The 19,684-nt window shown below is 37.3% G+C and overlaps 1 protein-coding gene across 2 annotated transcripts in view; it reads left to right on the top strand.

The window, feature by feature from the left end:
- ICE2 (interactor of little elongation complex ELL subunit 2) overlaps positions 1 to 19,230 on the top strand; it is a 54,955-nt gene extending 35,725 nt beyond the window's left edge. For both annotated transcript variants that reach the window (XM_043989967.1, XM_043989968.1), the window contains exons 14-16: positions 5,878 to 5,928; positions 8,564 to 8,822; positions 16,381 to 19,230. In XM_043989967.1, the coding sequence (XP_043845902.1) occupies positions 5,878 to 5,928; positions 8,564 to 8,822; positions 16,381 to 16,527 (457 nt within the window). In that variant the 3' untranslated portion in view covers positions 16,528 to 19,230. The remainder of the gene's footprint in view (positions 1 to 5,877; positions 5,929 to 8,563; positions 8,823 to 16,380) is intronic.
- Positions 19,231 to 19,684: the final 454 nt, after the last annotated feature.

The raw sequence follows: 19,684 nt of genomic DNA, 5'->3' as shown, positions 1-19,684 counted from the left end.
ATAAATAGATAAGACAATGGCTTGCCTTTATACGAGCTCTAAAACAAGAATAAAACGTCCAGAGCAGCTAGCCCTGCTATTGCAGGTACTGAGAAGACTTTGTAAATATGTGTATGAGGTCACACAGAAGAGTCTTTTGTGGCCCACACCACTGGGAGGGTGGATCAGGGAAAATAAAGCCAGATGACTGAAGCAGATAGAAAAAGGTATGTGGTAAAGTTATTAGAATGTGACTGACTCATTTGGGAGGGGCCACACCTGGCCCGCCCTGAAGTTCCATATGCTAGTGAGGCCAAATGGAGAAACCTCTCTTCATAGGCAGTTTTTGAAGGACCTCCCCTTTTGGGAGAGGAAAATTAGACCCTCACTGAGGGGAGTCTGAGTCTCTTCCAGAGCTCTCTCTCCTTCTTCCCTTCTGGTGGTTGCAAGCAGCTAGAGCAGATGTTCCAGGTGGTGCTAACACAAAAACCCTGCTTTCTTTTGAATTAGCTTAACTGGAAGCAAGTTGGGGATTGTATTGACTTAGGTTAGAGCTAGGAGGATTATCCGTATTTCTTTTTCCCTATTCCCTTATCTTTGATTTTTATTAATTTCACCATTGCTGTTTATTTTACTCCCAATTAATAAAATCTGATCCGTTCGTGGAAAAGAGGCTGCAAGGCTCCTTTCTCATTGACCTGGGAGAAATATCTAAAAAGGCACTTTGGAAGGGAGGGAGCTTTGGAACTAGAGGTCCCTCATTATTTCTGGGACCCCAATATTTTGGTGACCCACCCAATTAACTCTTCAGATATTAAATTGGCCCTTACAGGTGTGACTGCTTACAGGACTCTCAGCCTCTCAGAATCACACAAATTGGTACAGTGTAACCTTTCTTCAAGAGATTATTTGTTGTTCAGTCATTTCAATTGTGTTCCACTCATCATGACCCCATTTAGGATTTTCTTGGCAAAGATATTTGAGTGGACAAAAAACATCCAAATAATGCCATAGGACAATGTCTGGAGCAGAAAAATCCACAGAAGAAAGTGCTGAAATCATCTTCTAACCAAGAACAGCTTGAAAGGTCAGAAGGAGGGAGCTGCTGTGCTGAGACAGAAGCGGAGTCCAACCCCACAGTCAGGCTGACACAGATCCAGTCCCAGGAAGGCCTCACCAGAGAGGGAGATCCCCAGAGCCTCTGAATCAGCTGAAGTGCCAGTGTTGTCGGGAACTAAGCTCACAGTCTGGGGAGAGGGATGAACTCTTGGCAGGGGGGAGACTACAGGGGTCTGTGCTGGTGCTGAGGCAGAACTTTGGTTTTTCACCCCTGCTGGGAACCAGGAGGTAGGCTTGAGTAGCAGTGGCCCAGGTTCGGGAGGGACACAGGTTCATTGGAGCTGATACCCACAACACACAAAGCTGGTTGATTAGCACATTGGTCTGGGGTCATCTACGGACCAGAGAACAGGCCAGGTGAGTGAAGAACCTGATCTTCCTTAAATCATACCACCTGGGACTTCCGAAGCTTGGGATACTGCAGCCTGGAAACAGTGCCCCACTTTAAGGAGCTAAAAGTCAAGTAAAAAAAGGCAAGATGAGCAATCAGAGAAAGGTGAGGACCATAGAAAGTTTCTTCAGTGACAAGGAAGATCAAGGTGTACCCTCAGAGGAAGATGTCAACATCAGGGCTCCTATATCTAAAGCTTCCAAGCAAAATGTGAATTGGTCTCAGGCCATAGAGATGCTCAAAAAGGACTTTGAAGATAAAGTTAGAGAGGTAGTGGAAAAAATGGAAAGAGAAATGAGGGTGATGCAGGAAAGACATGAGAAAAAAGTCAACAGCTTGAAAAGTCAAATTGGTCAAATGGAAAAGGAGGTATAAAAGCTCTCTGATGTGTTAAGGGCTAAAATTCTAGCTTAGTCTGTCTAAAATATCTAATGAGTGGTTGCCAATAAATTATAAGCTTTAGCAAGAGTTAGACTTTTAAGCATTTATTAAGGAGAATAAGAATTTGATAAAGAGAGAGAGGAAGGCCTAGATTCCTATCTGTTAAAGGGAGAGCGCATTTCTAGCTCCTTTCTCTGCCAGAGTCCTCAGGAAAGAGCACAAGACAGAGCGCTAGTCTCTTCCTTCTTCCTCCCACTACCCAACGTCACTTCCTGATGCCAAAGAAAAGACTCCTGGTCTTGCCCTCAAAGACTTTCACTTCATGGGCGGAACTCTTCTACAGTAAGTCTCCAGCAGGTGGCAGTTGAAAGTAATTGCCTAAGAATTAGGATTGAACAAATGGAAGCTAGTGACTTTATGAGAAACCAAGACACAATAAAGCAAATCCAAATAAATAAAAAAAATGGAGGGCAATGTGAAATATCTTCTGGGAAAAACTGCTGACCTGGAAAATAGGTCAAGGAGAGAATTTGAAAATTATTGGTCTACCTGAAAACCCTGATCAAGGAAAGAGCTTAAACATCATCTTCCAAGATATTTTCAGGGGAAATTGCCTGGAAATTCTAGAAGAAGAAGCTAAAATAGAAATTGAGAGAATCCACTGATCACCTCCAAAAAGAGATCCCAAAAGGAAAACTCCTAAGAATATCATAGCCAAATGCCAGAGCTCTCAGGTCAAGGAGAAAATATTGCAAGCTGCCAAAAAGAAAGAAGTCAAGTACTGTGGAACCCTAGTCAGGATAGCACAAGATTTAACAGCTTCTAAATTAAAAGACCAGAGGGCATGGAATATGATATTCCAGAGGGCAAAGGAATTGGGATTACAACCAAGAATCACCTACCCAACGAAACTGATCATAATCGTTCAGAGGAAAAAATGGGACTTTAATGAAAAAGAGGACTTTCAGGTATTCATGATGAAAAGACCTGAACTGAATGGCAAATTTGACTTTCAAATACAAGACCCTAGAGAACCATAAAAAAATTGGAGTTGGGGGACCTGCCTGGGGTCGTGCAGTGGGTGACTGTCTTGTGTCTGAGTCTGAGTTTTGGCTGGGATCCTCCTGGGTCCAGGGTGTATGCTTTGTCCACTGTGTCACCTAGCTGCCCCATGATGACATCTTTAGGGTTAAATTGAGGGGTGAGGGGAATGCACTGGGGGAGGGGGGAGGGAAAAGGTGAAATCCTATATGAAAGAAACAGGAGAAGGCTTATGGAGTGAGGGAAGAGATGGGGGAGGAGCAGGGCAGTAAATGAATTTTACACTCATCAGAATTGGCTCAAAGACCTCAATCTCATCAGAATTGGCTCAAGGAGGGAATAACATACACACTCATTTGGGTGGAATGATCTTTCTAACCTTGCAGGAAAATAGGAGGGGAAGGGGATAAAGAGAGAGGGGCAAAAGAAGGAAGGGAAGATTGGGGGAGGGGACAGACAGAAGCAAATCCCTTTTGAAGAGGGATAGGATGAAAGAAGATGGATAATAGAATAAATATCATGGGGAAGGGAATAGGATGAAAGGGAAACAGTTAACAATACTAATCATGAAAAAGAAAAGGGGAAAAATTGTACAAAAAATATTTATAGCAACTCTTTGTGGTGGCTAAGAATTGAGAATCAAAGGAATGTCCATCAATTGAGGAATGAGGGAAGAAGCTGTGGTATATGATTGTGGTGGAATGGTCTTGTGCTACAGGAAATGACAAACAGGATGATCCCTGAAAAACCTGGAAAGACTCATGAACTGATGTATAGTGAAGTGAGAAGAACTGGGAGGACACTGTGCATAGTGACTGCAGTATTGTTCAATGAGCAATTGTAAACGACTTAACTACTCTCGGCAATGCAATGATCCAAGACAATCCCAAGGGACTAATGATGAAACTTACTATCCACCCCATAGAAAGAACTGATAAAAAGAGCACTTGTGGATTGTACATATATAACCTGGTTGCTGTCTTGTGGAAGGGGGAGGGAGGGAGGGAGAAAAATTTGGAACTCTAAATCTTATGAAAATGAATGTTGAAAACTACCCTTACATGTAACTGGAAAAAATAAAATAAATGTTTGTTGCTAAAGTTTAAAAAATAAAAGAAAGACTTTCCAGCTCATCAAAAAAAAAAGATATTGGAGTGGTTTTCCATTTCCTTCTCCAGCTCATTTTACAGATGAGGAAACTTGAGGCAAATAGGGTTGAGTGACTTGCTCAGTGTCACCCAGTTAGTATAAGCGTCTGAGGCCAGGTTTGAACTCAAGAAGATGAGCATTCCTGACTCCAGGTCTGACCCTCTATCCACTTCACTACCCAGCTGACACTTTGTGGAATAAGTTATATTCTCTCTTGAAGTTCCAGTTACAGCCCAGTCTTTTATCTTTTTGTGATCTTTATGCACGTGAAAGTTTTAATTTCTACAAGACTTCCTTGTACTATCCAGTTTGGGTTTCCCCCCTTACTTATTCATTCATTTATTAAGTTCTATTTTATTTTAATTCCAGATTACCCAGTTTGTTTTTGAACTTTCCTTTACTCTCAGTTGGTGTGAGCTCAGAGATTCATTTGTAACTATGTTTGGCCTCAGCTGGGATTAAAATTAGTCTATATGTTAGGGTGTTTTACATCTCTTATTGGGTTTAAATTTGCACAGCAAGCCTTATAAAAGGCTGATTATTTTCTCTTGGGAACCAGCAGTTCCTGTAACTGTCAGCAGGTAAACAAACAAGTTACTTGTTAATGAGTAGATTGAGTTGTTAGGATATATTTCTGTGTTAGGTTAACACAGAAAAGGAGGGAAGAATAAAATCCATTTACTGCTTTTTTTTTTCCTTTTTTAAAAATTTTTTTTAGTGAGGCAATTGGGGTTAAGTGACTTGCCCAGGGTCACACAGCTATTAAGTGTTAAGTGTCTGAAGCTGGATTTGAACTCAGGTCTTCCTGATTCCAGGGCCGGGGCTCTATCCACTATGCCACCTAGCTGCCCCCATTTACTGCTTTTTCAATAAAAATAGCAGTAAGTATACTATTCATTGACTCCTGAGAAATATACAACAACAGCAAAACCAATATAGATTGAAATTTAGAAAAATACAAAGTTAAACACCTTACCTCCTAAATTTAAACTGTTGCCATTCACTACTGAACGTAATCCTTTTTCTCAGACCTTGTCTTGACAACATTTTCTGAGAATAAAAGTCTCCCCAAAGCTCCATTTTGTCCCCTCAGTTCTCTTGATAAGACTGAGTCAATTTTCTTTTCATACATAAAACCTCTCCAAATTTTTTTCATTATGATCAAAAAAGGCCCAAATAATTTAACATCAGAGATTAATTTGTGTTTTTTTCCCTTTTCTATTTTGTTTTCATTCAGGAGTTTGCTCCTCTGGAAAGTGATCTAGAAGCAGCTAATTTAATCTCAGTTCTAACTCTTTTTCGCCTTTTTTCAAGGTTTAATTTGCAGCAAGGGGTAATTTTTTGAGTAATTTCCAAACTGATTCTGCTAAAGTTCTCTGGCCAATAATGCTTCTTAAATGGATCAAATTCTTTTTTGAATATTTCAAAATACGATTTGAATATGAGTGGTTTTCAGAAAACGTGATAAAATTATTTTCCCTCATTTACCCTGAGCTTACACTGAACCAAACAAATCTACAAAGATAAAATTATTAATCCAACAAATGTTTGTTGTGTTCAGTCTACCATAGTCAATGTTTTATGATAGATGCTGTAAAAAATACAAAGATAAATAAGTTAAAATTCCTACTCTCAAGTAGTTTATAATCTAGGAGTCATTGTCTATTCCTAATCCAAGTTAGAGATAATTTTTTAATTTACTATTTTGGATTGTCAGTAATATTGTTCTTGTTTAGTTAATGAAGACAATTGACTTGCTTTGCATTTGTAAGGATTAGCATTGTGAACTTTATTTTGTCTGTATTTATTCCTCATAGTACTCCAAATGCATTTAATGTTCTCCAGCATATTCTGAAGAAAATAAGTAGGTAAGTAGTTTCTGAATGCTACATCATCCTCTATGATTTTCTTATAACTAAAACAAATAGGAACTATTAAAAATATGACATAGAAAATTTCATCTTTGGGTACCTTCTAGCTAATTTAATTACTTTGTCAAAGTTGAATTTAGGGGCTTTTTTGTGTAAGTTGTACATTCAGCAAATGTTTGTTGTGTTCAATCTACCATAGTCACTGTACAAAGATGATATTCCAAAAGGTAAAAGATAAAAATTTATAAACAATAATAATTTACACTGCAAAGTTGAGCATAGTCTCTCATGGGAAGTAAAGGATGGACTTTTAACAAAGACTCTGAAATATTCCTAATGAAATGGTTAGAGCTGTACAAAAACTTTGAAACAAACATGAAAGCAAAGAAAAAACTAGAAAGGTAAATAGATTTGGGCATTTGTAAGGGACCAAGTGTTAATGAACTACTTACATACTAATGGAGAGAAAAGAGGTAAGTGTCCCTTCGAAATCCCACTGGGAGTTCAGAAGGCTTGGGATTGATTTTGTTCTGTTTTGCTAATTTTAAGACAGCACAAAAAAGGGAAGGGAAAAGAATATGTTAAGGAAGAAATGAGGGGGGAAATGTTAATATTTCTCATAATTGTGCTATATGCAAAGCTTATGAAAATGGAATATGGAATGGAAGGAGCAGATATTTCACAAACTTAAGTCTTAAAACCAGGTAAGAGGGTCAAATATACACATAGGAATTTGATAGAGAAATACACTAAATTTAGTTGGAAAATAGGTGGAGACAGGGAGAGAAAAGGGGAGATTTAAGAAAAAGGGTAGATTTGAAGGGAGTAGACAAAACAAAACAAGCTTCTTCTTTGGAGAATGGAATGATAAATGGGAGATTAAAATAAAGTATAAAATACTGATAGGGTCTTAGAAAAGTGAAGAGAGAGGAGGGGAGAGTAAAATGGGAACAAATCATGTCATAGATTACCAGTATTGATCACATTCCCTTTGCTTTTTTTTGTTTGTTTTTGGTGAGGCAGTTGGGGTTAAGTGACTTGCTCAGGGTCACACAGCTAGTAAGTGTCAAGTGTCTGAGGCCAGATTTGAACTCAGGTCCTCCTGAGTCCAGGGCCAGTGCTCTGTCCACTGCTCCATCTAGCTGCCCCGAAACAAGAAATTGGTTATCTTTTGGGGTTTTTTTGTTTGGTTGGTTTTTTGTGGGGCAATGGGGTTAAGTGACTTGCCCAGGGTCACACAGCTAGTAAGTGTCAAGTGTCTGAGGCCGGATTTGAACCCAGGTCCTCCTGAATCCAGGGCCAGTGCTTTATCCCCGTCCCCCGCCCCTTTGCTTGTTAACGAATTTTGGGAGGAAGGGTAGCAAGAAAAAGGTATTAGAGGATCTGATAGATAGCAGATTAACTATAATAATTGTGAAATTGAATGGAATGAACTCACCAATTAAATAGAAGACGGTAACAGAGTGGATGAGAAAGCACAATCCAACAGCATGTTGTTTACAGGGAAAAAAAATTATGCTGAAAGGTACTAAAGATAATGAAATAACATCACTACTTAATATAGGTATATACAATTACCTTCACATCTAAGTACTTAGATGAAAAGTTAATTAAATCATAGAGAGAAATAGCACAATAACAATAGTTTGGGAACCTCAGGTAGGGGAAAAGATAACAATTTAGTGATATTAAGCCCAACAATTAAAAGGAGAAAAGACCATAAATGGAACATTTACAAAATGTAAAAAAAGAATATAATAGAGTTCTGAGGGAGACATAGACAAGCAGGACATCTTCAGAACTAAGGTTCTGAATTTGTTATATTCTTTAAAAATAATATATATATTATATACACATATACAGTGTATTAGAGATTCAGTTTCATATATAATTCCCCATTTCTGTTCTTTTTATATAGATTTGTTTATGTTAATGTTTGTCAAGTTAATTTTTTAATGAGCTAAAAAATGAAACCTGAGCTCTTAAAAAAATGAAATTAGAGAAAAAAAATGGAAGGAGAATAAAGACCTTAAAACAGGAGGCAGAAAACTTTTACGAATTAAATGGACTCCTTGAGAAATCGAATAGCACAAATAGATCCTGAGATGACAAGAAATTTTACCATAAAATCAAAATACTGAAAAATTAGAAGAAATTGTAAGCCATCTACTATGAAAAATTATTGATCTAAAAAAAAGATTAAGGAGAATTTTAATCATTAAACTCCCTAAAAACTATAACCAAACAAAAAACCTGGTTACCATTCAGTTACTCTGCACTGTGTTAAGCTCTGGGTATATGAAAAGAAGCAAAAGACAGTCTTGTCTTCCAGGCACTCACAGTTTAATGGGGGAGACAACAAGCAAGCAAATGTGTACAAATAGCCATACACAGGCTAAATAGAAGATAATTTTTTCAAAGAAAAAGTAAGAATAATTTATTTGCTTATAAAAGTATTGTTAGATTTGGAGGTGTCATTTTATTAGCACTATTTAAATAGAGTTTCATCAATGAAGTTGTATAGTTATTTTCAATTTGATTATGATATTAATCAAAATTAAGAAAATGGTGTTGAATTTGATATAATCATCAGAAGTGTTAAGTTGTAATAAATATGCATGTGTTAATTTAGTTTGCAGGAAGGCTCCTACTTGCTGAGTCATGCGGCAGAAGATTCTTCACTTTTGATCTACAAAAACTCTGATGAAAAATTTTCTAGAACAGCCTATAATTTGCATAAAGCTCATTGCAACTTACCCACTGTACCATCCAGTCTTTCTGTTCCTTGGGTCCCAGTAGATCCCACTGTCTTGTTACCATACCATATTCATCATGGAAGAATACCTTGTACTTTCCCACCTAAATCTCAAGGCCCTACAAAGCTGCAAAAGGTAAGATATGTTTTCAAATCAAATGGTGCTTTTGCTGTTTTAGATTGAGTCAGATTGGGTCACCTGAGATTCATATTTGGAACACGAGTCCTGAAAGGTTTTAAAAATACAGGGCCTATAACAAGATTATAGAATACTGTCTTTTGTAATTAGTCATATCCGCATATAGGCATGCAAATTAGCTATTGCTCTTTAAGATCAGCTTGTGAAAATTCTGTTGATAGAGTCCTGTTGAGTAGACTTGTAAATAGTGTAAACAGTGTTAATTCACTGCAGTTGATGGAACAAACTAAGTTATTGGAACTGTAGTGTCATGTTGAAAATATAGCTAAAAATATCCTGAAAAGGATAATTTTGTTTTGCAAATTTCATAAGTCACAATTCACTTAATTATAACTTTTAAGTACTTAGGGAAGTGACAGTATTGTATAGTGCAAAGAGTGCTGAATTTGGAGTTAAGGGACCTTATTTTGATTTTTAGTTCTGTTACTAACTTGAGAGAGTTACTTAACTTCTCTGGGAGTCATTTTCCTTATTTGTAAAAATCAGATGATTGGACTAGATGATCTCTCCCTTCCAGGTCTAAATATTGGATCCATTGTTAACTGATATCCTTTATATGAGGACCAACTTGATAAATTCCTAATGGAATTTAATTAAAAGAGAAGAAAGTTTTCCCAGAAAAAAGACTAAATGATCTTTGCATTTCCTTCCAGCTTTGGATCAGTGAGCCAAAAGCCTATATACTATTATTAGAAAGGTAAAACTCGGGGCAGCTAGGTGGCGCAGTGGATAGAGCACCAGCCCTGGAGTCAGGAGTACCTGGGTTCATATCTGGCCTCAGACACTTAACACTTACTAGCTGTGTGACCCTGGGCAAGTGACTTAATCCCAATTGCCTCACTGGGGGGGAAAAAAAAAAGGTAAAACTATGTGACATACTATGAATTCCCATTTTTTTTTTAATTGCTAAAATCAGAGCTAAATATATTGCCTAGGTTTTGTAATCTGCTCATCTCAGGTGCCTAAAAACATACATTCCTTCTCCTTTTAAAAACAGAGACTGCAGGGATTTTGCATGTTTAAAGTCTCATTTTTTTTTTGTCATGTTTTAATCAGTAAATTGCCATGAGTTTATTCAGAAGATGGTATATAAGCCTTAGAGGGGTGTGTGTGTGTGTGTGTGTGTGTGTGTAAAAATTTGGATGAAAATATATATGTATATATTTAAAATGTACTTAATTCAAAAGGATTTGTAAATTTTTAGCATTTTCACTACTTTAGAGTCCTGTTTTGAGATATGAAGAATCCATTTTATGTTCTTATAAGATTATTTGAACAAGAAATAACTAATTGGGGCAACTAGGTGGCGCAGTGGATAGACTACTGGCCCTGGAGTCAGGAGGCCCTGAGTTCAAATCTGGCCTCAGACACTTAACACTTACTAGCTGTGTGACCCTGGGCAAGTCACTTAACCCCAATTGCCTCACTTAAAAAAAAAAAGAAATAACTAATTTATGATTAACTAGATGAAACCAGTGGGGGAAAAAATAGAAACTTGTAATACCTAACATTTAAGACTGCTCTATTTGTAGTTTAGCGTTTTTTTTCTTCCTGTTTATGCCTCAGATAAATGCTTATTCCTATGGTATTCTACAACGAAGGTTTTCTTAACAATCTTAACAATAATAATGATTGAAGAGCTATTTTTGAGAGATGTATAGTCTTTGTAGGTGGATGTGATTTCCTTTTAATTTAGAAACTATGATTATAGTCTGTCAGACAAACATATAATTGGGGGGGACAATGGGAGTGTGGCTTATTTCTTTTTAGAGAAAATGAACAATTTAATACTAGGATTCTCAGCTACTTCATCAACTGAAAAGGAAAAACATTGTATTCGGTTCAAAATATTTTCTTAAAATGAATCTATGATAGACTATAGTTAGGTGTATTTGGAACTGATTGGAAGATCAAATCAAAGTATTTAATAGTTCAGTGTTAACTTTAAAGGAGGTTCAAGTTGGAGAAAATCACTAACAATCTGTATTTGGATTTAGGCTCTTCATAATTTTTATCAATCATTTTAAAGAATGTATAGATGATAAACTTGTCATATTTTCAGATGACACAAAGGTGCAATGTTAGCTAACACAGTGAATGACAAAAGAAGTACCCACAAGTGATTTTAACAAGCTAGAATACTAAGCTGAAGATAATATGATAGAATTTAATGGGAGTTTGGTTCAAAAAAATCAACTTTAAAAGATGAGGAAGGCTTCATTTGACAGTTCATCTGAAAAGGTCTGGGCATTTTATTGGACTGTAATTTCTGTGCCAATTAATTCATCAGTCATTTAATGCTTACTGTGAACTGTGTTGTTCCAATTTTTCTGGGACAACTCAGTGACAGTCTACAAACTTGGTAGGCTCAAAGCAGTCTGGTTCAAGGCAAAGTGTTATTGCTGCCCTTCTAATTTGAGCTCTGCAAGTTCTCAACCTTGAATACGCACAACATAACCTATTCTTGGTTTGGAGCTCCAGTAGACTGCTTCTATACTCAACCACTGTCTTATCAACTGAAAAGCTCTGCATGTTCATAGTAACAAAATTTCAAGTTCCTTTATAATCTGTGCTATCCTAGCCCTGTTTATTCAGCTGAAGGCTTCAGTCTGGGCTGGGGGATAAATCTGAGACCTTGGCCTGTGATGTTTAAAATCTAATGTGTGGGGGCAGCTAGGTGGCACAGTAGATAGAGCACTGGCCCTGGATTCAGGAGTACCTAAGTTCAAATCCAGCCTCAGACACTTGACACTTACTAGCTGTGTGACCTTGCGCAAGTCACTTAACCCTCATTGTCCAACCAAAAAAACAAAAATCTAATGTGTGATTGCCTTATCTCCCACCCCCCCAGTGTGTGTGTGTGTGTGTGTGTGTGTGTGTGTGTGGTGAGAACTAGCTAAGTTTACTGATAAATTTGGCAACAATTTAGGCTTTTAAGCATTTATTAAAATATATTAGGGGTTAGCAAAGAGAGAGCGAGAAAGCCACCTTCACCTAGTTATCCACGCTTCCAAAGAGAACATGTGAAGTTCTGAAAGTTAGGAGATCTGTTTACTCTGCCTGCTTCTCCCACCACACACTAGTTCCCAAAGGAAAAGAGCGATTCTCAGTCTATTCCAGTGGAAACTTGCTACAGGACCAGAAGAGGGGTGGTCCCCACATACAGCTCCAAGCTAATTGGCTGGTCCATTGATTGACATGATTTACAGGTGGTCTATGAATAGCCCTAACTTTTGGACACCAGGCAGCTTCTGGATGCCAGTCACATGCTTTCTTTTCAGGGGGGCGTTGCCCTGGTTCCCACAGTGTCTTTCTCAGCAGGGGAGTGGCACCCTGATTCTCACACTACCCCCTGTGCTTCATGAAGAAACATCGTTTCCTTACATGAAGCAATAACATTACAGATATTTATGACCAACAAAGTAAAGGGAATGAAAAAGGAGAAAAGAAATTGAGCAACACATTAACAGAGGCTAAAGGGGGCACTCCCCTTTAGGCCTTAGCCATTCATAGGGTCAGAGTTTCCTGCTTCCATAATTGCTTATTGCTCAGTACTCTTGCTTTTATGACCACCACTAAATACAGTCCCCCTCCTCAGCCCACATTAGATCTCAGGCCAACCAATGGGTAGTGAGTGGCAGAGCTACTAGTTAATCCCTGTTCCTGTGCCTACACAAGGTCAGGTCCTTCTGTGCTGGTTATGGAACTTTATCTGCCCTGAGGCATAGCAGTAGGCAGGCCCTCATTTAATTTCCGAACTGGAAGGCTCTATGTGACCATTCCTAGATACTGGCCCCCCACACCTCCAAAGCCAGTGTCTGTGCACCTCTCTTTTTTTTTTTTAAGTGAGGCAGTTGGGGTTAAGTGACTTGCCCACAGTCACATAGCTAGTAAGTGTTAAGTGTCTGAGGCTGGATTTGAACTCAGGTCCTCCTGACTCCAGGGCCAGTGCTCTTTCCACTGCGCCACCTAACTGCCCCCCCCCTTTTTTTTTTTAAGTGAGTGTGCAACTCTCTTGTCTGTCTCCCTTTGTTGACCTGGGTTAAAAAAAAACGACTCACTGATTTTTTTTTTTTTGGATTTCCTAATCAGGACTTGGCCTAATGCATTTCTGTCTTTGTGTAATAGTTGTTGAGTAGCTGTTGTGCTTCCTTTACTCCACCATCTTGCCTAGTCTTTCCTTGACTTGACTCTTAACTCTAACTCTCTCTCACAACCTACATTTCCATTCAGTTTCCAAGTCCTATTGATTTTATCTCTGTGATATTGATCCCATCCATCCACTCCTTTCTACTTCTGGAGCCTGTCCTAATTCAGTCCTTCATCCATCTTTTTCTCCATTTCTTCTCCTCTCCAATCTATCTTTCTCATTGTTCCAGTAGTAATCTTCCCAGGACACATCTAATCATGTTATTCCTCTTCTTTGGTTGCTCCCCAGTGCCTACAAGGGAAAATATCATCTTCTTAGCCAGCTCTAAACTACTAAAAAAGTTTTATGATGCCTTTTGTTTTTAATGATTAGCATTCATAGAGTTCTTTAAGGCTGACATAAGTGCTTTACATGTGTTACCTCAGCTGATCGTCACAGTAACCTGGGAAGTAAGCGCCATTATTCCCCTCCTTTTACAGATTAAGAAACTCAAAGAGGTTAAGTGACCTACCCAGGATCCTAGAGCTAGGCAATGTCTGAGGTAAGATTCAAGTCAGGTCTTCCCATTTCACATCCAGCACACTCTACTGTGCCACCATTTCTGGAAATAGCCCTTCTCCCATATCTAAATTGAACCTTCCTTATAACAAATTTTTAAAATCTAAAGAAATGAGACAAAGGCCACATCTGACAGTATGTGCAACATTTTGTCTTTGTTTTTCAAAGTATCTTTTTAATCTTATTCTCTACCATTCCCCTTCACACAGTATATTCTTTTCAAACTACCAGTTCTCTGATTTTATCTTGTTCCTGCTTACCTTTGTGCATTTGTACATTCTAGCACTCCTGCCTGCAACAGATTCTTTCCACAGCTATAGTGAAATCCTTCTCCCTTCAACAGTTATCTCAGGTCTTCCCACATCTTCCATGAAACCGTTCATCAAATATGAAAGTTGTCTCTTTTCCTTAATCTCTGATCCAGGACCTTTAGTTTATAAATTTCACTTTACAGAGACTGTAGTTTTTCATTTGTTTGTTTAATCCAACAAACATACATACTATGTTTTATTACAATTATTTTATGTATTTTATATTAATTTGCTAGATTTTGAATTTTGTGTCCTGTCCTTTTACTAGATTGTAAATTCTAAGAGAGAAGAGCTATGTCATTATTTATCTTTATAACCCTAATTCCTAGCCACAGTGTACTTCTACACAACAGATAGTTAGTAAATGTTTGTTTAATTGAAGTGTGTCACCAAAAGCAGAAGGGGGAAACTGGGGTGGCTTTTGAGGTGGTGTAGATATGAGTCCATGACTGTTTTTATGCCAAGATGATTCAGAGACTGCTTATATTAAACACCAAGTGATTTTACCCTATCATGGCATGCCACTGGTCATGTTATTCCCTGTACAAAAAAGATTTTCAGCTGTTAATGCCTAGTCCACTAAAGTTTGCATTTCTTTTTTTTCCCCTGCTTTTCCAGCCTAATCTCATATTAACTCCCTTCATGTCCTCTGTACTCCAGCCAAACTGGACTACTCTCTGCACCCTGACCCTTTCCCACCCTTTCCTACATCCGTGTCTCTTACACTGTTCCCTGTATCTAGAATGTACATCCTTTCATTCTTTGGCCGCTTGAATTTTTAGAATGATCTCTAAACATCCCTTGAAATGCTAGCTTGTCCATGAAGTTTTCCTAAATCTCCATAGACCTCGTATGACATTTTTTTGCAACTAATAAGTTAATAAACTTATTATGTATTAAACCTATGTGTTTGTGCCTTAATCTCCCCTATAGCTGTAAATTCTGTGAGGGCAAGGACAAGTTCTGAACCATATTTTTGTATCTCCCTGACAACAGAGTGCTCTGTATACAGTATAACTTAACATAAATTTGTTGAATGAATGAATGAGTGAGCGAACGAATGAATGATATAGCAGTAAGTACATTGTGTTTGTATGAGTGTTTCAGCTACCAGTATATCTCTTATAAGGGCCATAGTCCCCTTCAACTCAATTCACATGTTTTGGATGCTACCTAATCCATGATCCTAAAAGGTGCGCCCACCTTAGCTCTTATCAAATCTTTTTATGTTAGCTTTCTCATTTTCATTTCTTCCCTTGACTTTTGCCACCTCTGTTCTCTTATATCTTATTATGATTACTTTCCTGTAAGTAACCTGATCTGTGAGATTGGATTCCTGCTTTAGAAGCTGAGTTTAATGATCATTGGCAAGTCCCTTAACTTCTCTTAGCCTGTTTTCTCATCAGTGAAATAATGATAACACAAATTTGGGTGAGGAAAAAGCACTCTACAAGTCTTAGAGTATCCCACACATGTGAGTTGTTAATAATTATATCCTGCTACTACAGTTCTTCTGGTTCAAACCCTGATCTTATCCCAAACCACTAAGTAATCAGCTAACCACTGTATTTGGGGCTCTATTTGAGGTTAACAAGATTACAATTAGAACAGGTCTGTGCTTGCTAACTGACTTGCTTAGTTTCTGATAGAAATCCCTATGTCTTTCATGAACTCACTCAAGTAAGCACATAGTAGTACCTTTTAAAACTGCTTTATTCCTTAAAAAGCTTTCCAGAAAAAGAGTGGGCAGATATTGATATTGATGTGGAGTGGGAATTGTAGACGTGGGAAACAATGGTAAGGATAATTGAAAACTTCTGTTTGGTTTTTGAATATGTGATTTTTGCCCCACTTTTTTTTCTTTCTATCTTTTATCTTCCTTTCTCCATGGTTTTCCTTCTCTCCTTCATTCTTTTTTCCCCTATCTATTCTCCTCTTTCCATACCCTTTTCTTATTTTATTTTCTCAAATTTATCCTCTCACCTTACTTTTCTTCCTTTAATTGCCAAACTATCCATTTCCTCTTTTTCCCTTTCTCTTTCTCATGTAGTAGAAACAGCACAGGATTTGGAACCAAGAAGTCCTGACTTTAAGTCCTGGTTCTTCCCCTTCTCTCCAACTTCATCAAGCAAACATTATTTTAAAACCCTCCTGTTTCTCAAAACAAACTCAGATCCCCAGAAATTTGTTTGGAGATAGGAGAGAGGAGTACTTCCACCCTCCCTTTCTTACTCCTCTCAAAAACATGCAAGGAATGTTGAGCAGTGTCGAAATGAAGCATTGCTATTCTCATACCAATTTACAGTAAGTAGAGATGGCCAGAAGCAGACTGAAGTAGCTCAGGGAAACCGGCCTCAGATTTTGATATTCAAAGCCTACAGAGTGGATAACCCTCTAGAAATGATCAAGTCACCGAATATGGATTGATTGTAAATGTTTTGAACTGCAGCATGTTACACTTGTTCATCTCTTTTAGGTTGGTGGAACAAGAATGCCCGTTCCTGGCCACAGAAATTCAATAAGCATGGAAACAAAGAGCAGTAACCTGCCTGCTCAGCAAGCTGAGAATGAAGGCGTGGCTCCAAAGAAGAGGAAGCAAAATAGCCATAAAAAGTCAACATAGTGGAAAATGACAATTCAGAGAGGCCACTTGTAGCAAAATTAAGATTTCAGGGAAAAATACATCTAAGGGACATGTTTATTCTGGCAGTTGGAAGAACCACCAGAGGTTTTCTGGAAAACATATTCAGCTCTTCACAATTGTTAGATGTACCTTAGTACTCAGCAAGTATTCATGCCCAAAGGCAGCTGATTTTTTCAGTGGCTAAATTTATTAATCCATAAAGCAAGAAAAGACCATCTCATTCAGTGGATGTTATTCAAAGGACTTTGACGAAAATAACTTTGACCGTGTGAGTAAATGTTGTAAAATAAAGTGGAATTTTGTTCTTATTACCTTTACTGTTAGGAACATTTTTCAACTTTACTATCTTAAGATAATGAAACAAATCATAGAAAAATAATCAGGTTTTAGAAGATCTACCTAAAAGAGTTTAAGTAGGAAAACATTTGCTTAACTCAGTATTTAGTATCACCTTGAATAGTAGCATGATTCAGCAGAAGACGACCTGAATTTCCATTCAGAGGATCTGAGTTTGAATTCCAAATGTCTTCCCTATTGTGTCATTTGAAATATTGGGGGGGAAGCCTGCCTCTAAGTTATTGGGGTACTTAGCTGGGGTTTCTAATATATTGCTACTTATAAATTAGAGGCTATTGCAACTAGTTTTGGCAGCAATCACTTATTATTAATTTGACCGTGTGTGCACCCAGCATAGAGTCTCAGGAAGGTTGGGGGCTGGGGAGAGCCAGCCCCAGGCTAAGAAAAGTGGTAAGTGAGTATCAGGGACTAGCTGGGCAAGAGAGAGAGAGAGACACCCCCCACCCCGCAGGGATTTTTATCCTCTCTCAGGTAGAGGTGGGTCACCACACATAGATCGGAGCTAATTGGTTAGTATCATTCATCTCCATTGATTGACATGACTTGTGGGGTAGCCAAGGTGAGTTTCCTGCGGAGGCGGAGAGCAGCTTCTGAATTTCTCCTAGAAATCCATTATTAATTATTTTCTCACACTTTTGTGACCACGAGCAAATCATTTAGCTGTTCTCATTTGTAAAATGATAGTTATATTTATCTCTTAAGGTTCTTTGAAGATCTAAATCCTATAAATTTAGGAACATCATAAAATATTTTGTTGTACATCTCTAAATTTTTAAAGTTAACCCTTTCATGACAATCCTGCCCTTCTAAAGAATATCTTGTACAATACTTGTGTCAAACCTGGGATATTGAACTAAATGGATCATGATTTTAGGTCATTTTTTTTTATATTGTTGGGTATTTATTTTTTATAGAATAGTTTGTTAAAGATTTTTTTTTCATAAATCATAATTTGATCACCAGTGTTTACCTTGGTAAAGATTCACTACTATAATCAAGGAACACAGTATCCCCTTCTTCACAAATTACATTTTCTGACTGTGTAACCCTAAGTTTGTAAAAGGAATGACAGTTTCTGGTTCGACAGGTTTGGTGGCTTTAAAAATCAATCATGTTGGGGCAGGTAGGTGGCTCAGTGGATAAAGCACTGGCCCCAGATTCAGGAGGACCTGAGTTCAAATCTAACCTCAGACACTTGACACAGTAGCTTTGTCACCCTGGGAAAATCACTTAACCCCTATTGCCCCTCAAAAAAAAGAAAGAAAGAAAAAATCAGTCATGTTTTGGTCATCATCTCCTCCGAGTATTGATGTATGTTGGTGATTTCAAAGAGATGTTCATATGTTATTTGTAAAGTTCAAAACTATTGAGGAGGTTTTTGTTTACTGCAATCATTTGTCATGACATTGATTATCTGTGACCACTTTTTAAAGATGTGAATTTGAGAGGTCAACAAATGGGACTAAATTGGACTCCATATAGTGCACATTTACATTTGTTATTTCTGTTACCTAAGGTATATTAAATCCATCTTCTGGAGCACTTTTGTGTCATTTTAAGATAAAAGTTTTCTATTATAACATGTTCACATTGTATATTTTGTTACACATTAAAAAATTCAACTAATCTTAATTTTCATATAAACTTATTTCAGTTTACAAAGCATTTCTAATTAGTTTAAATAATCATTGATAGATTTGTTTTTCTAATGAATCATTTCCTCATCCTGTTAACAGTTAAGGTATTGTTGAAATGTTTTTTAAAGCCTTTTTAATTTTGTGGTCACACTAGAAATATTTCACTTGTGAGTCATTTATCAGTTACCTAAAGGTGAGGCAGGGAATTCAGTGGAATTTGCTCTTTGAGGCTAGCTATACAATGTTTCCTCAGCTATCTGAATATCTAAAAGATTGAACTTTTCAGGTTTTTTTTTAATAGTGACTGTCCTCTAACATATTGCCATATTCTATTTAATAGAATTCTTAAGAGGCATGTATATTCTAAAAATAACTATTTTAACTTTTTAATTAAAAGTAGACCTGAGTTGCCATCTAATAAATATACACAAAAAATTTTGTTGTTACCTCTTGTTGAGTATTAGTATTATTTTTTGGTCATGTATAAATGCACTCACACATTTTTTTCCATTGAGGCTTGGTTGTTCCTAAAATTTTTAAACTACATATTTCTTTCTTGATAGTCAAATGCTTACATATGCAGCTCCTGCTAGATTATAAACCCCATTGAGGGCAGGGACTAATAAGTTTTTGTGGTTTTTGTTTTAAGTTTGTGTATCTCTGATACTGTATGCTGTACACCCTAGGAGTAGCTTAAAATGTTGAATTGAAAATTGAATGTAAATAAATGGGAAATTTTTTTCTGTAATTTCTTTAGGCAGATTATAATAGAATTAGCATTTCAAAATGTTATACCTTCAAATATGTTTGCTTGACTATTTTTTATTTTCTCAGAAATTGGTTGTGCCATAAGCAGTGCTTTCAGAGTCAACATTTAATAGCACACCTAAAGAATTTGAACCTAAATTGAAAAGTACAAGTCTCTAGTTTCTCATCTTAGAAGCAGAGACTATATCCATTGTCTATGGCACAGTATTTAATACTTCTATAAAATTACTTATATTTTTATGCCTTAAAGCAGATTGTGAAATTCACATACAGACAAAATTCCATCACTTCAATTCGGATTAACAAACATGGTCAAGCACCTTCTATGTGCAAGGCATGGGGATTCAGAGTTGAAGAATGACAGAGTTCACTCT

Source organism: Dromiciops gliroides, chromosome 2, assembly GCF_019393635.1.
Source record: "Dromiciops gliroides isolate mDroGli1 chromosome 2, mDroGli1.pri, whole genome shotgun sequence".
Lineage (NCBI taxonomy): Eukaryota > Metazoa > Chordata > Mammalia > Microbiotheria > Microbiotheriidae > Dromiciops > Dromiciops gliroides.
This window is presented reverse-complemented; position numbering and strand designations above follow the sequence as displayed.